The 20,066-nt window shown below is 39.5% G+C and overlaps 1 protein-coding gene across 2 annotated transcripts in view; it reads left to right on the top strand.

Moving 5' to 3' along the window:
* The window catches only part of MYO1D (myosin ID), a 361,575-nt gene that overhangs the window by 153,472 nt on the left and 188,037 nt on the right, over positions 1-20,066 (top strand). For both annotated transcript variants that reach the window (XM_086686602.1, XM_086686605.1), the window contains exon 16: positions 2,843-3,050. In XM_086686602.1, coding sequence (XP_086542728.1) covers positions 2,843-3,050 — 208 coding nt within the window. The remainder of the gene's footprint in view (positions 1-2,842; positions 3,051-20,066) is intronic.

Raw genomic sequence — 20,066 nt, 5'->3', positions numbered from 1 at the left:
AGAATTTGATGATGAATTAGAAGGACGGATAGAGAAGAGAAGGGATCAAATTACAATTCACAGGATTTTGGCTTTAGTAACTGAGGGCATTGAAGTGGGAAAGAGTGAAAGAGAAATATAAAATGCCCTCAAGATTTATGTAGGCGTTGGATGTATGCATCTGACGCTCAGAATTGAGAGCTTGGCATGCATAATAAATTCATGAATTGAAAACTAAAGTGGATAGAGGGGCATCTGGGTGGCTCGGTCAGTTAAGCATCTGACTCGTGATTTCAGCTCAGGTCATCATTTCATGGTTTGTGAGTTTGAGCCCTGAGTAGAGCCCTGTGCCGGCAGTGCGGGGCCTGCTTGGGATTCTCTCTCACTTTGCCCTTCTCCTGCTTGCTTTCTCTCTCTCTCTCTCTCTCTCTCTCTCTCTCTCTCTCTCTCACACACACACACACACACACACACACACAAAGTGGATGGAATAGATGAGGTCATGTGGAGAGGTTTATGTAGAACAGGAGCTATTATGAGCCCTGGGCTGCACCAACATTTTGGGGTCCAGTAATGGAGGAGAAGTAGCCAGAAAATGAGACTGAGAAGAAATATCCAGAGAGACAGAAGGAAACCAGGGAGAGCATGGTGTCATGGAATCTAAGAAAAGAGAGAGAAATCAAGAAGAAGGGATTAGAAGCCACTTAGGTGTCTGTGTTATCTCAACAAGAAATGTGTAAAACCTGGGAAGGCCATTTAAAGACTCCCAAGAAGCACAAGAGTAGACTTGCACAAATGGGAAGATATCCCTTGTTCTTAGATGAGACAGTTCCACATCATAGATAAATTTAATGAATTTAATGTGGGAACCCAGTAAAAATGCCAGCAAGGATTTCTTTGTTTGTTTGTGATTATTTTCCTCTGGAAACTATGCAAATTGATTCTAAAGGTCATATCGAAAAATAAACATGCAGGAGTAGCTAGAAAGAACCTTTAAAAAGAAAAGGATGAGGAGAGACCATCAGATATTAAAAAATACTTTAAGACATCTGTGATTAAAACCACATGGGACTGGGGCGCCTGGGTCTCAGTCGGTTGAGCTTCCAACTCTGTTTTGGCTCAGATCATGATTTTGTAGTTCATGAGTTTGGGCATCGCCTCAGGCTCTGTGCTGGTGGGTGGTGCAGAGCCTGCTTGGGTTTCTCTCTTCCTCCCTCTCTCTGCCCCTCCCCCACTCACACTGTCTCTCTCAAAAAACAAAACAAAACGGGACTGATGCACAGATGAACAAGGCAGTGAAACAGACCAGAATGTCTGTGATAATAATAATAACTAGAAATAAACTGAAGTACATACAACAATTTAGTATATGATTAAAATGGCATATTAAATCACAGGGAGAAAGATGGGACTTTTTAGTAAATAGTGTTGGAACAGTTGGGTGACCACTTGACAAAAGATTAAAGTTGGATCCATTTCTCACACCGTATACCAAAATAAACCCCAAATGGCTGAAAGATTTAAATGTAGACAGTGAAAGCATCCAACTACTAGAAGAACTCATAAGTGAATTATTCTGTCGCCTGAGTAGGAAGAGAGCCTTTCTGGCTATGGATTAAAATTCAGACGTAATATATGAAAAAAAAATTACTAAATTTGGCTACATGTAGTAAACAACTTGGCACTGGGGGAAAACAGTGCTGTGGTAGGCAGCCTTCTGAGATGGCCCCAGCCTTCAGAGATCCCCACCTCTCTGTACTCACGCCCTTGGTAATCCCCTCCCGGTGGCAGAGGTAATAGAATGTCACTTTTTTCAAAGTTTCTTTATTTTGAGAGAGAGACAGAGAGAGAGCAAAGGAGGGGCAGGGAGAGAGGGAGAGAGAGAATCCCAAGCAGGCTCCGTGATGACAGCGCAGGTCTCGCTCTCACAAAGCATGAGATCATGACCTGAGCCACAATCAAGAGCTAGACGCTTAACCGACTGAGCCACCCACATGCCCCTAGAATGTCGCTTTTGAAAGCAGGCTGTGACTGTGCTCAGTTTCATTCCTGAGAAGCTGGTGTGTAGTGAGCCACCTTATGAGGGGCCAACATGGCTGCTTACACCTAGAAACACAATTTGCTTTTGTGTATTGATCTTATATGCTTGGTTTTCTTTTAGTGATAATAGTGTTTATCTGCAAATCTGCTTGATTTCCTCTGAAGCAAGTCATAATGTTTATTTTGTTCCTTCCCCAGTCGTATACCAGTTTGTTTATGGTTCTCACTAATGCCATGATTGGGGTATCCCTTGTCTTATTTCTGTTTATGAGAGAATTAGCAAAGGTAACCCATTTATGAATGATATTTGCTGTAAGTTCTTGGTAGGTGAGCCTGTATTAAATTAAGAAAATAGGGGCGCCTGGGTGGCGCAGTCGGTTAAGCGTCCGACTTCAGCCAGGTCACGATCTCGCGGTCCGGGAGTTCGAGCCCCGCGTCAGGCTCTGGGCTGATGGCTCAGAGCCTGGAGCCTGTTTCCAATTCTGTGTCTCCCTCTCTCTCTGCCCCTCCCCCATTCATGCTCTGTCTCTCTCTGTCCCAAAAATAAATAAACGTTGAAAAAAAAAATTTTTTTTTTTAAATAAAAAATAAAAAATAAAAAAAAAGAAAATACTCTTCTGGTTTAGTAAGAGTTGTTATCATGAGGGAGTATTGTATCTATTCAAGTCTTTTTCTACATCTCTTACCAGATTAATGAATAGAATTCATTACTAAGTTGTTTTTCTATGAAATGTCTTGAATTGATTGAATATTTTTGAATAGTTTTTCTGTATCTGTTGAGACCATAAGGTTTTCTCCATTAACATATGCCCTGTTCACACAGATACAAGATGATCTCTGAATTCACCTGGCCCAACCATGACCTCCCTTCAGACAAAGAGGCTGTCAAGAAGCTGGTTGAACATTGTGGTTTTCAGGATGATGTGGCTTATGGGAAAACCAAAATTTTCATTCGAACACCCCGAACACTGTTTACCTTGGAAGAACTCCGTGCCCAGATGCTTGTGAGGATTGTCCTCTTTCTACAAAAGGTAGTTTTATGTTTTATATATAAGGATCAGCTCTTGCTTTTATGTTCTCAAAAATTTATTGAATGTTTTCTTTGATTCAAGAAATGTTCATGATGGTATATTCTTTGTATCGGTGCATATCTTACAATGTTTTCTGTTGTCTTCACACATGGGAAATTTATTTGGCTGCCTGAGCTCAAAATTATTCTATCCTCAAAACTCAAGGCATTTTATCTTCTGATATTTAAAGTTGGAGGGATGTCTGAAGCAGCCAGCTTTCTGTCTCTTGTTATTTTCTGAGTTTTTTCCCTCAGCTTAACTGGGTAAAGGGCTTTTTTTTTTTTTTACCTTTTACCTTGTAATTCAGAAGTTTTGTCAATGTGTTTGACACCCCCTCCTCACCCGTCATTACCCACCACCAGCACTTGACTCAAGAGTGGGGTAGTGACGTAAAGCTCAGTGGATTGTAGTATCTGTCATAATTCTGCGCAGGGCCCCCTTCTCACTTCATTCACTCACTCATGTTTTTCTTCTTGTATGCCATACCTATTTCCATACTTTCCATATGGGCCATTTTAAGATAAAAAGTTATAGATGGGTATTTTTTTTTCTTTTTTTTTTTTTTTTTTTTTTAATTTTTTTTTTCAAAGTTTATTTATTTTTGGGACAGAGAGAGACAGAGCATGAACGGGGGAGGGGCAGAGAGAGAGGGAGACACAGAATCGGAAACAGGCTCCAGGCTCCGAGCCATCAGCCCAGAGCCCGACGCGGGGCTCGAACTCCCAGACCGCGAGATCGTGACCTGGCTGAAGTCGGACGCTTAACCGACTGCGCCACCCAGGCGCCCCTATAGATGGGTATTTTTAAAACTCCTGTGCCTCTGCGAGAATTTTCTGTGGGATACGTACCAGGAGAAAAGCTGCCGGGCCATAGGGTGTACATAGACCTGATTGGTATAAGTAGTGCCCGTTTTCTCCCCGGGAGGACTCCCAGTTTGCATGGCCACCAGCTCCCTGTGGGAGTTACCGAGTGCCCGCATCCTGACTCGTACCTTCTAGCCACCTCAATTTTGCAAGACTGATAGGTATAATATCTCATTGTTCTTTTACTTTGTATTTCTCCGGTTACCATTGAACCTGAGCATCTCATTAAATGCTTGCTTGCTTTTGGGGTCTTCCTATAAACTGCCGGTTTGTATCCTTTGTCTGTTTTTCTCCTGGAGCTGGCATCATTTTCTTGTTGATTAGTGGGAATTCCTTGAATATTTTGGACATTAATCACTTTTTCACGTTAGACATTTTAAATACATTCTATTCTGTAGGTGTTCTCATGAACTGTATCTGTCGTATGCTTTGTTGAAGAGAATCCTTAATTTTGATGTAATCAATTTTTTGCCTTATGTTTTGTTGAAGAAGGCTCTCCTTGTCTCCAAGTCACAAAGACACTAGCCTCTGTTTTCTCCACTGAACAGTATACTTGGATCTTCCACATTTAGATCTTGAATTCATTTAGAACCTGTCTACATATTTGGTTTTATGTAGGTATCCGGTTTCATTTTCTTCACTATAGTGAACCGTTTTCTCAGTACCATCTACTAAGCACTGTGACCTTTTCCCATTGATTTGTGGGGCAACACTTAACAACTGTCATTGTATATATTCCATCTCTGAATGTTGTATTTATACAGTTGCCCATTTTTACATTGATGCCACATGGGTTTTATTGCAGTATGTCTTAGTGGATGGTAGAATAAGTTGTCTACTCTTCTTTATGAAGGTGGATTAACCTATACATAGACCTTGATTTTGCAATATAAACGTTAATATGTGTTTATGGGATTCATTAAATTCAACAATAATTTTTATTAGGATTTCATTGAATTTATAGATTAATTTGAAAGAATTAACATTTTGATAGTATTAAATCATCTTAAGAGTACAAAATGGGCTTCTTTAAATCATTTCTTTGACCTTTAGATTTAGGGAGAGGCCTTATGAATTCATGGTTAATTCCTAGATTGTTTTTGTTACTGCTGTGAATTTTTTACATGCCAGTGTTGGTACAGAGAAATAATATGGGCTTATGTTGGTTTATCTGTATCCAGAATGAAACCTTTGTTGATCCTGTTAGTTTTTCTGGGGAATTGATTATATCATGTGCAAATAATGAAGGTTTTCTCTTCCTTCCCATTTGCCAACAGGTTTCTAAGTTTAGGTCTCTATCATGTATTTTGCCTAGAACTCAGAAAATCTTTTGGAGTAGCACACTAAATTCCATTTCATCCTGAAACAGTTTTTCTGTTAACTGTTGTTTTGTTTCTTGTATTGTCTTTACTCAGATCTGTGTTATGCAGTTGGTGTCTGTTTTCTGTCTGCCATGGTAAATTATTTGCCTGCATCTTGTTCCTCTGTATATTTAAATCCTTTATGTTGATCTTCACTGATCTTCAGTACTTACCAGTGACGTTTTTTGTTGTCGTTCTTTTTGCAGATCTGATACTTTGTTTTTCTCCTTTATACCTATTCAAGAGATTGACTCGGGCTCAGGGTTTGGCCCTGAAGGACAGTGACCATCTCTCTCCATTTGTTTGGGACAGTCTTGGTTCGTGCCTGTTGTCTCTCATAACTGTTAGTTTCGCTCTCTAAAGTGTCACGGTATAGAACATACATTATTTAGTTGCCCTACCCTGAACTCACTTTCTGTCCACCTGATGACTGATAGAATCCTGTTCTTAAGTCTCCACTGGCAGGTTGTTCACCTCTCAGTTGACAGTGTCCCACAGACTTTAGTCTGCGGCAGTTCTGCTAATCAAAGATGGCGCCCCCAGCCCCACGAGCCAGCTCTTGTACAGTACGTATTCTCACCTACTATGACTCTTTCTTTGTCCTCTCTACAGTACCTCTGCTTTGTTTCTGATGAGAAACTACAATTTCTACTTAGAAAGGGGAGATTCTAAAAGAGAGAGGATGGCTACTTCAGAAGCCATCACCCGTGCCATGGAGGAAAAGGTCCAGTCTTCTCTGTGATATAGATCTTGCATTTCTTAAACATAAAGCAGTGAAGCAGGAAATAAGGATCTTCCTCTGAATTCTCAGGCAGGCCATTCTAGGGTAGGATATAGGTGATCTACTGATTATGTTCTTTAAACCAACTCCACAAGCCATAAAATTATTGGAAATTTCTCTCAGCTTCTCGGAATAGGTCATTAACCACCTAACTTTTTACGTGATATGTGTTTTTATTTTTTCTGTAACCTTATAGAAATGGAACAGGAAATGAAGAGAGGCAGCATTAGGAAATGCTATTTTAAACCAGAATCATCTAACAATTGACTTTTATTTCCTTTTTAAATAAAAAATAGCTTTATATATTTTTCTGATTATATGATTAAAGTGTACTTATTGTACACTTTGAAAAACAAATTCAAAGCATATAGAAAAACATAAGAGAAATCATGGAAAATAACCTAAAATCCCACCATCCAGAGGTAACAAACCATTAACATTGTGGTGCCCATCCTTGCTAATATCTTTCTGTGCATATATTCAAACATATATGCTATAAAATAAATGAGGTCGTGGTTCACATGGTGACTTTTTAATAATATTTTGTTACTCTCTTTCCCCACATTTACCATCTCTGCCTGCCCACTTCTCACCACCTGTGTCACAGGGTCCCCAAGACCATTTCCAGTTTTCGTGATTCACTAAAAGGACTAACAGGATATAGTTGTGCTCATGAGGAAAAGTTATTACAACAAAAGGATGCAAAGCAAAATCGGCAAAGGGAAAAGGCAAATGGGGCAAAATCCCGAGAAAATTAGGACCAAGCTTCCAAGAGTTCTTTCCCTATGGAGTTGCACAGGACATGCTTAATTCCTCCAGAGATGGATTGTGACAGCATGTGCAAAGTGTTGTCTACCAGAGAAGCTCAATGGAGACTCGGTGCTCAAAATTTTTACTGGGGATTCATTATGTAGGCACCCTCTGCCTAACATGTACCCAAGTCCCAGATACCCAGAAGAAAATCAGGCATTTAGCATAAACCTCATTCTTTGCACAAGCAGTGTAACCGCATCGAGCCACTCTTACCATTTAGGGAAAGTTTTATATCAGCATGTAAAATTGTTTTCCAGTCAAGTTCCCAGACATGATACTAGCCAAGGGCCAACCTTGGAAGCAGACCTTTCTAGGGGTGGCTGGGTGGCTCAGTCAGTTGGGCGTCCAACTTCAGCTCAGGTCATGGTCTCACGGTTTGTGGGTTTGGGCCCTGCGTGGGGCTCTGTGCTGACAGCTCAGAGCCTGGAGCCTGCTTTGGATTCTGTGTCTCCTTCTCTCTCTGCCCCTCCCCCACTTGTGCTCTGTCTCTCAAAAAATAAATGGGGGAAAAAATTAAAAAAAAAAAAAAAAAAAGGAAGCAGGCCTTTCTAAGGGTACAGTCTCAGGCCTGCTGTGTTAACTCTTTTCTGGACACCCCCAAATCTTCCATATTTTTAATAGACTTCCTTATACATATAGGAATACTTCATCCTATGCACCAATACTTCAATGCTAATGCCTTCATTTTTTTAAAATAATTTATTTATTTTTTAATTTACATCCAAGTTAGCATATGGTGCAACAATGATTTCAGGAGTAGATTCCTTAATGCCCCTTACCCACTTAGCCCATCCCCCCCTCCCACAACCCCTCCAGCAACCCTCTGTTCTCTATATTTAGGAATCTGTTATGTTTTTCCCCTTCCCTGTTTTATATTATTTTTGCTTCCCTTATGTTCATCTGTTTTGTATCTTAAAGTCCTCATATGAGTGAAGTCATATGACATTTGTCTTTCTCTGACTAATTTCGCTTAGCATAATACCCTTCATTCTTTTTGATTGCTACAAGTAATACTCCATTGTGTATATATATATACACACCACATCTTCTTTATCCAGTCATCCATCGATGGACATTTGGGCTCTTTCCATACTTTGGCTGTTGTTGATAGTGCTGCTATAAACATGGGGTGCATGTGTCCCTTCAAAACAGCACACCTGCATTCCTTGGTTAAATACCTAGTAGTGCAATTGCTGGGTCATAGAGTAGTTCTATTTTTAGTTTTTTGAGGAACCTCCATACTGTTTTCCAGAGTGGCTGCACCAGGTTGCATTCCCAGCTAATGCCTTCATTCTGTGCACTGGATTCCCATGAGCAAGATTGTTGGTTGAAGGGTATATATTATATTTGTAATCATCATCCATATAAACAGTTCACATTTTGTAGCCCACAATGTAAGTGAACTTCTTTTCCCTAATTTTTTTTAAAGTTTATTTATTTATTTTTGAGAGAGAGAGAACATGCACAAGCAGGGGAGCGACAGAGAGAGGGAGACAGAGAATCTGAAGCAGGCTCCAGGCTCCGAGCTCCGAGCTGAGCTGTCAGGAGCAGAGCAGGATGTGGGGCTCAAATTCACAAACCTCGAGATCATAACCTGAGCCGAAGTCAGACACTCAACGGGCTGAGCCACCCAGGCTTCTCTCCCTAATTTTTTTTTAACCACAGTGACTTTTACCAGGCTTTTGAATTTTTCCCATTCTTATCAATAAGAAATGATATCTCGTTGCTACTTTAATTTTGTATTCTCATGACAAGGTGTATTTGTTGGTCTTTTGGGATTGCCTTTTCTGTTACTTGCTTATGCACATCCTTGGCCCAGTTTTCTATTGGGTTCTTTGTCTTCTTATGAATTTGTGGGAGCGATTATCTTAATTATTGCAGGTGTTTTTCCTAGGCTATCATTTGTCATTGACTCCACTTATGGTATACTCTTTGACATGAAATTTGTCACTTAATAGGTCTTATCTTTTTTTTTCTTTATATCTTTGAGTTTCTTCAAAAAAAGTTATGGTTCTGGGATTTACTTTTTATACATGGTGTTATCTAAGGGTCCAGCTCTGTTTTGTTCCAAATTAAAAACCAGCTGTTCTAATCCAGTTTATTTAAAAATTCCTCTTTTTCCCACTATATTGAAATTTTGCTTTTGTCTAATAATAAATTCTCATGTATACTTGAGTCTGTTTTCAGAACTCACTATTTTATTCCATTGACAATCCCTATGCCAGTGTCATACGGTGTTACAGGTTTTAACTTGTGAGAACTAGCTTTCAGTGTATTGTCATACTGTTTCTGTACCTTAATAGAAATGTAATGGCAAGTTGGAAGAGGCAAAATCAATGATGTTGACCAAAACCAGAACCTCCAAAATTGTTCTTTTTTTCTTTTAATTTTTATTTAACTAATCACTACACCCAATGTGGGGCTTGAACTCACGACCCCAAGATTAAGGGTCTCACACTCCTCTGAGTGAACCAGCCAGGCGCTCCCAAAACAGTTGTTCTTAAAGAAATAAACTGCATAACCACAGAGACTGCAGAAGAGATACAAATTGCATTGCTTTCTGATTTGTAAAAAATGTATAGTTCTACACTGTCACTATCTAAACCACTAAGCATTCAGTATCAAGAATTACAGATGATCTGTTTAGTGCGTCCTGTTTTCCATCATATACTTAGTCATATGCTTGACATTTTAGGAGATCTGTGAAATTGCTCCAGATATCTTGGGTTTTTTTTAAGAAATGACCGTCTTAAAAAAGACATCTAGAGTTCCAAGACTTTTATTGTTTTATAGTACATAAGTAGTAGCAGTACAGGTTCATGTAGGAAGATGAAAAACAAATAATTTTATATTTTTAAAATATAATTTTATATTAAATATAAATTAAATCATGCCATATTCTTGTGTAAACTTTTTTGTTCTGTCTTTATGTGTGCAAATTTTTATTTGCATGTTCATAATAGCTGGCTTAGCCCTTAATAGGACTTACTAGAACTTCCTCAATCAATGTGCTATCACCAGATGTTTAGGTTTCTCCAGTTTTTCACTCTCTAGGTCCCGCTTCAGTGCACAGGTCTGCAGTGTCTGACCCAGAATTCAATACATGTTAGCTATTGTTATTACTACTCGTACTGCTATTCCTGCTACTAGTAAGTACTAGTAATCATCCTTGATTATTTTCTCAGAATAAATTCTCAGGCACAAAATTTTCGGTTTAAAAGATACGCACTTTTAAGATTTTCTGTCCCCTTTGTCAGATGGCTTCCAGAAAGATTGGACCAGTTTATACTCCCACCAGCTAATGCATGAAAGAGCTTGACTCACTGAAGCACTGGATATTTTTAGTCTTATAAACACCCTTTCTGAATGACATGAAATCTGAATGTCTTGCCTGACTGCTGAAAAAAGCTTTTTATGCAAAACCCCAGTTTTGTATACCTCTCTGCATCACCATAGGAAAAGAATCAGAATGGCCAGTGAGATTTTTTTTAAAGGTCATACTTCGGTTTCTTTCACAGTACACAATTGTTTCACTTACCCACCTACCCTCTACATTTGAGGGTGTGTGTGTGTGTGTGTGTGTGTGTTCCTTACATCACATTTGAATGAGAGACCAAATAAGATGGTGTTTCCAGGCAGCACTGAAGACACTATTTAAAGATTTCAGAATTACAGCTTTAAGCAAGGAGGTGCTGAGAGATCAGCAGTCAGCTCAGCAGCGAGCACACGGGGCTGAGCTGACATGTGTAATGAGCACGTGTGTTGTGAGGCCTGTCTGTCCCAGCTGATCTTGTTGTTTCAGCTTTTTTCAGTCTTCAGGTTGGATTTTTCTGGTTTGGGCTTTCTTACTATTTCTCTTCTATATGCTGTATTCATTAATTCTCAGAAAATAAGATGCTTATCTGTTGCATAAATTGGGAAATCCTGAAAAAAGACAGTAGTTCCTAATGAAATTCTTTTTTTTTTTTTCAACGTTTTTTTTTTTTTTTTTTTTTTTTTAATTTATTTTTGGGACAGAGAGAGACAGAGCATGAACGGGGGAGGGGCAGAGAGAGAGAGGGAGACACAGAATCGGAAGCAGGCTCCAGGCTCCGAGCCATCAGCCCAGAGCCCGACGCGGGGCTCGAACTCACAGACCGCGAGATCGTGACCTGGCTGAAGTCGGACGCTTAACCGACTGCGCCACCCAGGCGCCCCCCTAATGAAATTCTTAATGAAAATCTCATACCAAATGCATTACAAAGAGTCATGATTCTCTAATATTCTGTACCCATTTAGTTTAAAATACGTTGCTGTTTTAGAAGTAGAGTATGGCTTCCCTCAAGAAACTCTCTTGTTTTTGGTGCATGTGTAGTTTTAAATTTATATTCCCATTTTAGGGAATCATAGGGCAAGATCAAAATTGTCACATAAGGTGATATGAAAGACGGATTCTCAAAGGGAGATGGAAAAGGATTAGGGAAATTTATCTGTTGTGTGGCCATTAACAAATTTGGAATCGGTTGATGGATTTGAAGAGTGGCTTTCTCGATCCATCTATAAGATAGTGCCTTTGTGAATTGTGTCTTCATTTGAGGGAATGAGCCCTTTCTTAAAGGGTGTCTAAATTGATTGTAGACAGTGGTCTTAATGGTCACTGAGACCATTTCAGCTCGCACAGCTTTGATCCTAGCTCTAGGAATGGAATTATCCTTTCCAGTGTGCCGTGGTGTAGTTATGAGCTCAAGGCCCTTACGTCACATACTGAAGGCTACTAACCATAGGCATTCTTTCTTAAAGGAATATCTTAAGGCTTTAATCATTTTCCTCCAAGCAATTGTGGGTACCCTGGGATTATAGCTCATGAATTCTACAGCTGCCAGCTCCTGACCTGCTTCACACTACATGCCATGGGTTTCCCAGTGTTTATTGTTTCCTAAATGTGGCTCGAACCTTGTAGCACCCATGGCACTAGGAGTTGTCAGGGACACAGTCAAGTTTGAGTCTAAAGTCAATTGGCAGTCTTCTATTACAATTATGTGAAACTGTAGATGTGTTTTTACAGGAAATAATAGAAGCCTCACGCTCTAAGGATTCAGATCCATTGGCCTCCTGAAGTTCATAGGCTCTAGAATTTTCTTTTTGCTTGAACGGTAGCTTCCTGATTAGAAGATGGTAGTGGTTTGATTATTAGGTCTTAGAAAAATTGGCACAGTCTCATAAGCAGGTATGGGAAACAAAGGAATGAGTGGGGAAGAAAGGGTGGAAAATATGTGAGTGTGAAAAAGAGGTTTTGATAAAGCTGATGAAGGAGGAAAAGACCTCAAGCTAGTGAGATAAAAATATTCAAAATGTGGGCTAACCTCACATGTGATTGTTGTTTCCAATTTTATGTGGAGTTCAGGATGGAATTGTAGGATAGTGATCTTCAATAAGTCAGCAGTATTTGAACACATTGTATATAATGTTTGATAAAGGACATACAGAAGCATGTAAAGTCCAGAGTCCTTTTGAGATGGCATATGGGAAAATTTCTTCTTGCTCTTGTGAGGATTAGCTGTATTTCTGAGCCACTGCCCTCAAACTGGCAGTCGCGTTATGGGGAAGGGACCACACTGCTGCAAAACCTCCTTTGTGAAATTTCCTGGAATGGTGATATTGGACATCCTTGAAGTGTTCCTGAATTTATGGGGAATGCTTCTAGTGAGTTTCTTTTCTTTTCTTTTTTCATTTTTTTAAATGTTTATTTTATAGGGGCACCTGGGTGACTCAGTCACTTAAGCATCCAACTTCGGCTCAGGTCTTGATCTCGCGGTTCATGAGTTTGAGCCCCGCGTCGGGCTCTGTGCTGACAGCTCAGAGCCTGGAGCCTGCTTCAGATTCTGTGTTTCCCTCTCTCTCTCTGCCCCTCCCCTGTTCATGCTCTGTCTCTCTGTCTCTCTCTTTCTCTCTCTCTCTCTCTCTCTCAAAAATAAACATTAAAATTTTTTTAAAAATTAATATTTATATTTGAGAGAGAGACAGAGACAGAGAAACAGAGCATAAGCAGGGGAGGTGTAGAGAGAGACAGAGACAGAATCTGAAGCAGGCTCCAGACTCTGATCTTTCAGCAGAGAGCCCTACGTGGGGCTCGAACTCACGAACCATGAGATCGTGACCTGAGTCGAAGTCACACGCTTAACTCACTGAACCAACCAGGTGCTCCTTCTAGTGGGTTTCTATTTTTGCATGCCACTGATGGAGGTGGATACATTTGAGCATGTGAAGGAGGTTTCCATCTATTTCTGTTGTGTTAAGAAGAGTACTTTCAAAATCAAGAATAGATGTTTAAAGAAAAAAAAGAATAGATTTGAAGTAAGTGAAACTAATTCTTCACGAGAACCAAGATGCTCATGTAATTTTTTTTTCCTCTTTTGAGGCATCAGTTCTGAGAATTGTACTAATCAATTCAGTGTCAATATTATGTTTGCCTCAGCAAGGTAACCTTCTTTTCCCATGTTTTGGAATGATCTAGTAACATTGGAGGTGATCTGTTCAGGTTGAATTTCCTGTGAAGACATCTAAGAAGGGGCATTTTTTAGATCACAACTCTTCAAGAGCTTTCTCTAGTTCTTCATAATCATTGATGTGTTTTTATTTTGTGTCTTCTTCTGTGGAATCAGTTTGGGTAATTTATATTTTCCTAGAAAATCATACAGGTTCTCAAATTTAATTGAATAGAATTGAACAGAGAAACCTTTTAGGTTTCTTTTCATCTTCCCTGTGTCTTTAGTCATTTCTCTTAACATTTCTTATTCTTACTCTGTGTATTTGCTTTATGCCCATTGTCTTTTTTCTTTATCAACTTTAGTTAATGATGCATTTCACTGTTTTTTTTTTCTCAGTGAACCAGCTCTCTGATTTATTCATTCCACCATTTTCTCATCTTTAATTTATTAATTTTGCCTTTTATCTTCAGCAGTCCCTTCTTTTTGGAACGAAAAGAGCAGGAACAAGCAGGCGATTATCTTTTCTCCAACTTCTGGAGTTTTAGGTGCTTCATGCATTTTTGTCTTTCACATTTACTAATGGATATGGAATTTGTTTCCAGAACTACTTTTGCTGTGTCTCTTGGGCCTGATAGGTTATCATTTATTTTTATGTTTAGATTTCCTCTTTCCCAAAAAGTTGTCTTAAACTTCTTTTTTTCTGTTTGAAAGTATTTACTGGTTTTTTTTTGTTTTTTTTTTTCTGAGCTGAGCTGATACACATGCTCCATTAGTTTCAGGTGTAGCAGAGAGTGATTCAACAAGCCTACATGCTGTGCTGTCCTCACAAGTGTGACCACCATTTCTCACCGTACAACGCTATTCCAATATTATTGACTATATTCCTGTGCTGTACCTGTTGTCCCTGTGACTTATTCATTCCATATTTGGAAGCCTGTACCTCCCACTCCTTTTCCCCCATTCTGCCCAGCCCCCCACTCCTCCTCCCCTCTGGCAGCCATCAGATTTATGGATCTGTTTCTCTTTTTTGTGTGCTTTGCTTTTTAGATTCCACATATAAGTGAAATCACATGATACCTGTCTTTGTCTGTCTGACTTACTTCTTTTAACATAATACCCTCTAGGTCCATCCATGTTGTCACAAACAACAAGATCTCATGCCTTTTATGGCTGAATAATATTCCATTGTGTGTGTATATCTACGTCCATATATGTCCATTTTATATATATATATATATATACCACAAATTCTGTATCCATTCATCTGTCGATGGACATTTGGGTTGTTTCCATATCTTAACTACTGTAAATAATGCTGCTGTAAATACAGGGGTGCATATATCTTTCCAAATGTGTTTTCATTTCCTTTGGGTAAATACCCAGTAGTGGAATTACTGGGTCGTATGGTATTTTTATTTTTGATTTTTTGAGGACCCTCCATACTGTTTCCTATAGTAGCTGTGCCAGTTTGCGTTCCCACCAGCAGTGCACAAGTGTTTGTTTTTCTCCACATCCTTGTCAACATTTGTTATTTCTGTCTTTTTGGTTCTGGCCATTCTGACAGGTATAAGGTGGTATCTCATTGTGGTTTTGGTTTGTATTTCCCTGATGATTAGTGATGCTGAGCATTTTCTCTTGTATCTGTTGGCTAGTTAAGAATATTTTAAAAGTCATTTCCAGGGGCACCTGGGTGGCTCAGTCAGTTAAGTGTCCGACTCTTGGTTTTGGTTCAGGTTGTGATCTCATGGTCATGAGATCAAGCCCCGTGTTGGGGTACTGAGCACGGAGGCTGCTTGGGATTTTCTCTCTCTGTCTCCCCCTCCCCCCCTCCCTTGCTCACTTGCTCACTCTTTCTCAAAATTGATAAACATTTGAAAATCATTTCCAGGTGATACCATGTTTTATGGGTATGTTTTATTTAACTTCCTAGTTTGTTAGTAACTTAGTTTCACTGCATTATAATCATGGAATGTGAAGTGTACTAACTCTAGTTTCTAGAATTTATTGATTTGGGGGGCCTAATATACAGCCGCTTTTTGAGTGTAACTTGAAAGAAGGTGTATTTTCTCTTTCTTTTTGGACATTTTTATTAGGAAGCATTGCAAATCCTCACAAAAGTAGAAAGAAGAGCATGAAGAGTCCCCATGTTGCCTTCTCCAAGCTTCAACAATTATCGGTGTTTTGCTGTTTTTATTCTATTTTGTCTAGTACTCACCTTATGTTTTTATGTGTGTTTGGTTTGGTTTGATGGGTTTTTAAATTTTTTTTTAATGTTTACTTATTTTTGAGAGAGACAGAGACAGAATGTGAGTGGGGAGGGGCAGAGAGAGAGGGAGACACAGAATCCAAAGCAGGCTTCAGGCTCCGAGCTGTCAGCACAGAGCCCAACACGAGGCTTGAACTCACAAGCTGTGAGATCATGACCTGAGCCAAAGTCGGACGCTCAACCAACTGAGCCACCCAGGCGCCCCTGGCTTGATGTTTTTAAAAGAAGATTCCCAGATGTATGGCCATTTTGCCCTCACATACTATTATAGTCTCTACAGATAAGGACTTTCGCACACCACTATCATTCCACTTAAAATTCATAATACTTCCTTAACATCACCCAATATGTAGCTTGTGTTTATTGTTCCCAGTTGACTTAGAAATGTCTTTTCTAAGACAGATTGTTAGGGATAGGAGCCCTGCTGCTGAGGCACCTTCGAGAATGGAACACATTAGGCTTCAGCATATTAATTATGATTTTCAGTGACATATCATTTCATCCTTAAAAATGGTTTGTTTTAAAGGCAGCTCATGTATCACAAGGACTGCCTGGTTGGTTTGTCCTAATTAACTATAATACTGTTTGTATGTTCTTGTACTTACTTGCTAAACGTGCATTTTGCGTTTTCATGCTTGGGTTATATTATAGCCCCAATCACAAAAAGAATCTTGTGAAGGATTAAAAGTAGCTCATTAAAACATAAGCAGAGAGTGAAAATAGCAAATTCTAAAACTGAGAATACAATCATAGCTATTTTTTATGTTTATCTGAGAGAGAGAAAAAATGCATGCGAGAGGGGGAGGGGCAGAGAGATGGAAAGAGAGAATCTCAAGCAGGCTCTGCACTGACAGCACAAAGTCCCACCCAGAGCTTGAACTCACGACCTGTGAGACCATGACCTGAGCCAAAATCAAGAGTCAGATGCTTAACCAACTGAGCCACCTCGGCGCCCCAATCATAGCTATTAATTATAAATAGTCTCAAAGGTTGACACCGACCTGAGTATAATAATTTTGTAAACCAGCCAAAAGAAAAAGTGTGAATAGAATCACTTTCTGAAAAGTGGATTTTATTGGTTTAGTTTTTCATTTGCCCCTATTCCCTATTGTATCATTTATTGTGAAACTTGGTCAAGTAGCAGCATAAAGCCTCGGGGGCTTTCACGTCATTTTCAAACAAGGCTCACTGACTTCTTTGCGAAACCAGTCAAGTATTTTCTTTCTGAGACTAAAAGCAAAATAATTATCTTTGAATGATTACTGATTGAAATTGATTACTTTTGCCCTAAAAAAAAAAAAAAATCTAATGCAGTAACTAATCTTTACTGAGTGATGGGCAATATTTTGGGCACTTTTACATATATTAACTGGATCTTTATGAGAATCCTGTGAATGAGCGTCTGGTATTACTTTCATTTAGGAGGAAAGAGCACTAAAGCCGCGAGTACCCGAGGGACTCACTGGAGGTTACACAGCTATTGAAGGCCAGCACTGGGACGTGTCCCGTAGGCCAGCCTTCTGCACACACTCTTACCCACTGTTCTCTTTAACCACAGTGGCATGACTCACACTGTTGAAGAAAAGGTCATAAATACAGCCACAAAGGTGATTGTGGCATCATACGCAGAGAGGAAGAAGGTGATTTGGCAAAATTCCTTTATCAGAGGACCTTGGTAGACATCGAATGATGTCCGAGTCATTTACTATTAAGTATGTGAACTAAGATACATTTTTACTGCACTTGGAAGGGAACATTTATGTTGAAAGTATGAACCAGCTTTTGACATATATATATATATATATATATATATATTTATACAGTAATGAAAAGTAATCAATGACTCTACCTTTTTTACTGAGAATATAGGCTCCAGGAGAAGAGATTTTTATTTGTTTTGGTGAAGGTGACTTTTGAGCCACGAGTAGGTTGGGAAAGGTGTGTTAGGATGACTGTAGACAAAGCATAATCTTAATTACAGGAAGGAGGAGAGGAGATTGTGGCCCCCCAGTGCCAATCCATTCATTGCTTCATTCATGGGGAATATTTATGGTCCAAAAAAAAGCCACTTGACCTTGCCTAAATGTTGAAAGGAATAAGGAAAAACTGTGCCTTTGATCAAATTGACTATATGTCTGTTCAGTACATTGCAAGAAGTAGGTGGCTAGTTGCCACCTCCTTCCCAACACTGAGAGATGTGGCTGTGTGGGAGAAGGGTGCTCAGATGCATTTTATGTAAGTAATAAGCTGGATTTGTTCATTCATTACTGAATAGGGACATAAAAATGAACAGTATTCCATCCAGAAGAAGCTGACAGCCTAGTGAGGAGGGAGATGTGTTAGAACTCCAACCAGTGAATGGAGTAATTGAGACACTCTTGGGCATATAATCACTACTAGGTGGGCCCAGAGGGGAGACCCTGACCCTCCAGAGGGGAGGACAGAAGACTTTCTGGAAGAAGAGGTACCAGAAGTTTGAGAACCACTCTGTTAGATTCACATTTTACTTGAAAATACATTCATAAGGAGGACAGACCTTAATCTGTATTTCATGAACCATTTATACAGGTTGAGTTCACTGGAACTGGATCGTTGATATTGCAGTGGGCTAATCATCACTAAGGGATAAACTATGACAAATACAGGGAACAAACTTTTCTGCGAAAATAACAAATGTTGTTCTCCAGAATCAACAGAGACTAGTCCTAGTCCTTGGAGTTACTGAAACAGCTCTTTTGATGTTACAGGGAAGTTCTTTGCCCTTCTTAGAAAACAGCCATGTGGATAATTAGGACGCACTCATACACGGCTGTGGTGCAACCTCCAATGACAGAATTAAATTTAGAGTTAGCTTACATTTTATAACAAGTATATAAATATTTACTAACCTTTTCTCTTGTTTACCTAACAAGATGTAAAGAACTAACTCAGGACTTGTCCTCAGGACTTGGTCAACAAGCTCCCATTCTGTCATGGTTCCTCATTAATAACCACTATTCAAGGCTGGCAGCCTCTGACTTGAGTATATTTTTTTTTTGTCATGGTTGTGATACCCTGTTACCACACTGTGCTGTACAAACTCTTTTGCAACTTGATCTTTTTTCACGCAGCTTGTTTCTCAAATTTTTCTGGGTCCATAATTGTAGCTCTAGTTTATTTACTTTTACTTCTTTATGCCATTTCATTAAAGAGTCATTTGTTTTCCTAATTATACTCAGTTTTTCAGTTGATCCTTCCAACTCATACTACAGTGAACATTGTACACATTTCCTTTCTACAAGTGCCTGAGTCTCTGTGGGGCAGATCTTCTCAAATTTTGAGGACCCCAAGAGCCCACCTTAGAAAATTCAAGAGTAGGGGGCACCTGGGTGGCTCAGGCGGTTAAGTGTTGGACTCTTGGTTTCAGCTCAGTTCGTGATCTCACCATTCATAAGTTTGAGCCCCGCAATGGACTCTGCGCTGACAGTGAGGAGCCTGCTTGAGATTCTCTCTCTCCCTTTCTCTCTGCCTCCCCCACTCACGGTCTCTTTCTCTCAAAATAAATAAATAAACTTTAAAAATTTTAGAAAATTCAAGAGTATACCAGCTCACATTCCATTAGCTATCAGAGTGGTGATGTTTATCACATGTGATATAGATGCTGGAAAACTCCACTGTTAGATTCATGAGAGCATGAAAATTACAAAGGTAAATAACCTGCTGGTTTGTATTATGAAATTAGCTTTTCTTTTGAGACTCTCTTGGAAGGGTCTCAGCAATCTCAAGGTTCTCCAGTCCACATCCTAAGAACTCCTTCTCTAAGGAACAGAACACACACTGCAAATGCTAGGTTTTTAGAGTCTGCACGTTTTTCAAGTTTACCAAGGATTACCCAGTTGCTTTCCAAAATAATTGTCCCCACTTAAACTTATCTTGAAACATATGAGAGTTTTTATTGTTCCCTAACCTTATCAGCAATTTCAGTTGTCAGAATTTTTTCATTTTGACCAATCTGATATTGACACCTAAGTCAGTCCTTCACCCTCCTGCAAGCTCACTCTGCGTAGGGGTATTTATCACCTTCTCCTAGCAGTGGGCACCTCAGACATTCAAGTCGAGATGACTAGCAAGCCGTTGGACATATGAGTCAGGAACGCAAAAGGAGTATAGCAGATTTCAGATGAGAAGGACTGGTCAGTATCAAGCCTAGAAGCACCCAACAAAACAAGGACCGAGAAGTGCCCACTTAATCGGGCTTTTAGGAGACCACTGGTTTATGAGTCACCATCACGGTAAAGCTGATCAGGATGAAAGCAGAGGGCAGGAGGAGAAGGAACACAGACCAAGTACCGGAATCCTTGAGTGAGAAAGTAGACTGAACATTTCTTGGTATCTTGTGGTAATGAAAATAGGTATGGGAAAGGATGTATGTTCTTAATGAAGAAAC

This window comes from Puma concolor, chromosome E1 (genome assembly GCF_028749965.1).
Source record: "Puma concolor isolate L17-30 chromosome E1, mPumCon1.1.hap2, whole genome shotgun sequence".
NCBI classification, from domain to species: Eukaryota; Metazoa; Chordata; class Mammalia; order Carnivora; family Felidae; genus Puma; species Puma concolor.
This window is presented reverse-complemented; position numbering and strand designations above follow the sequence as displayed.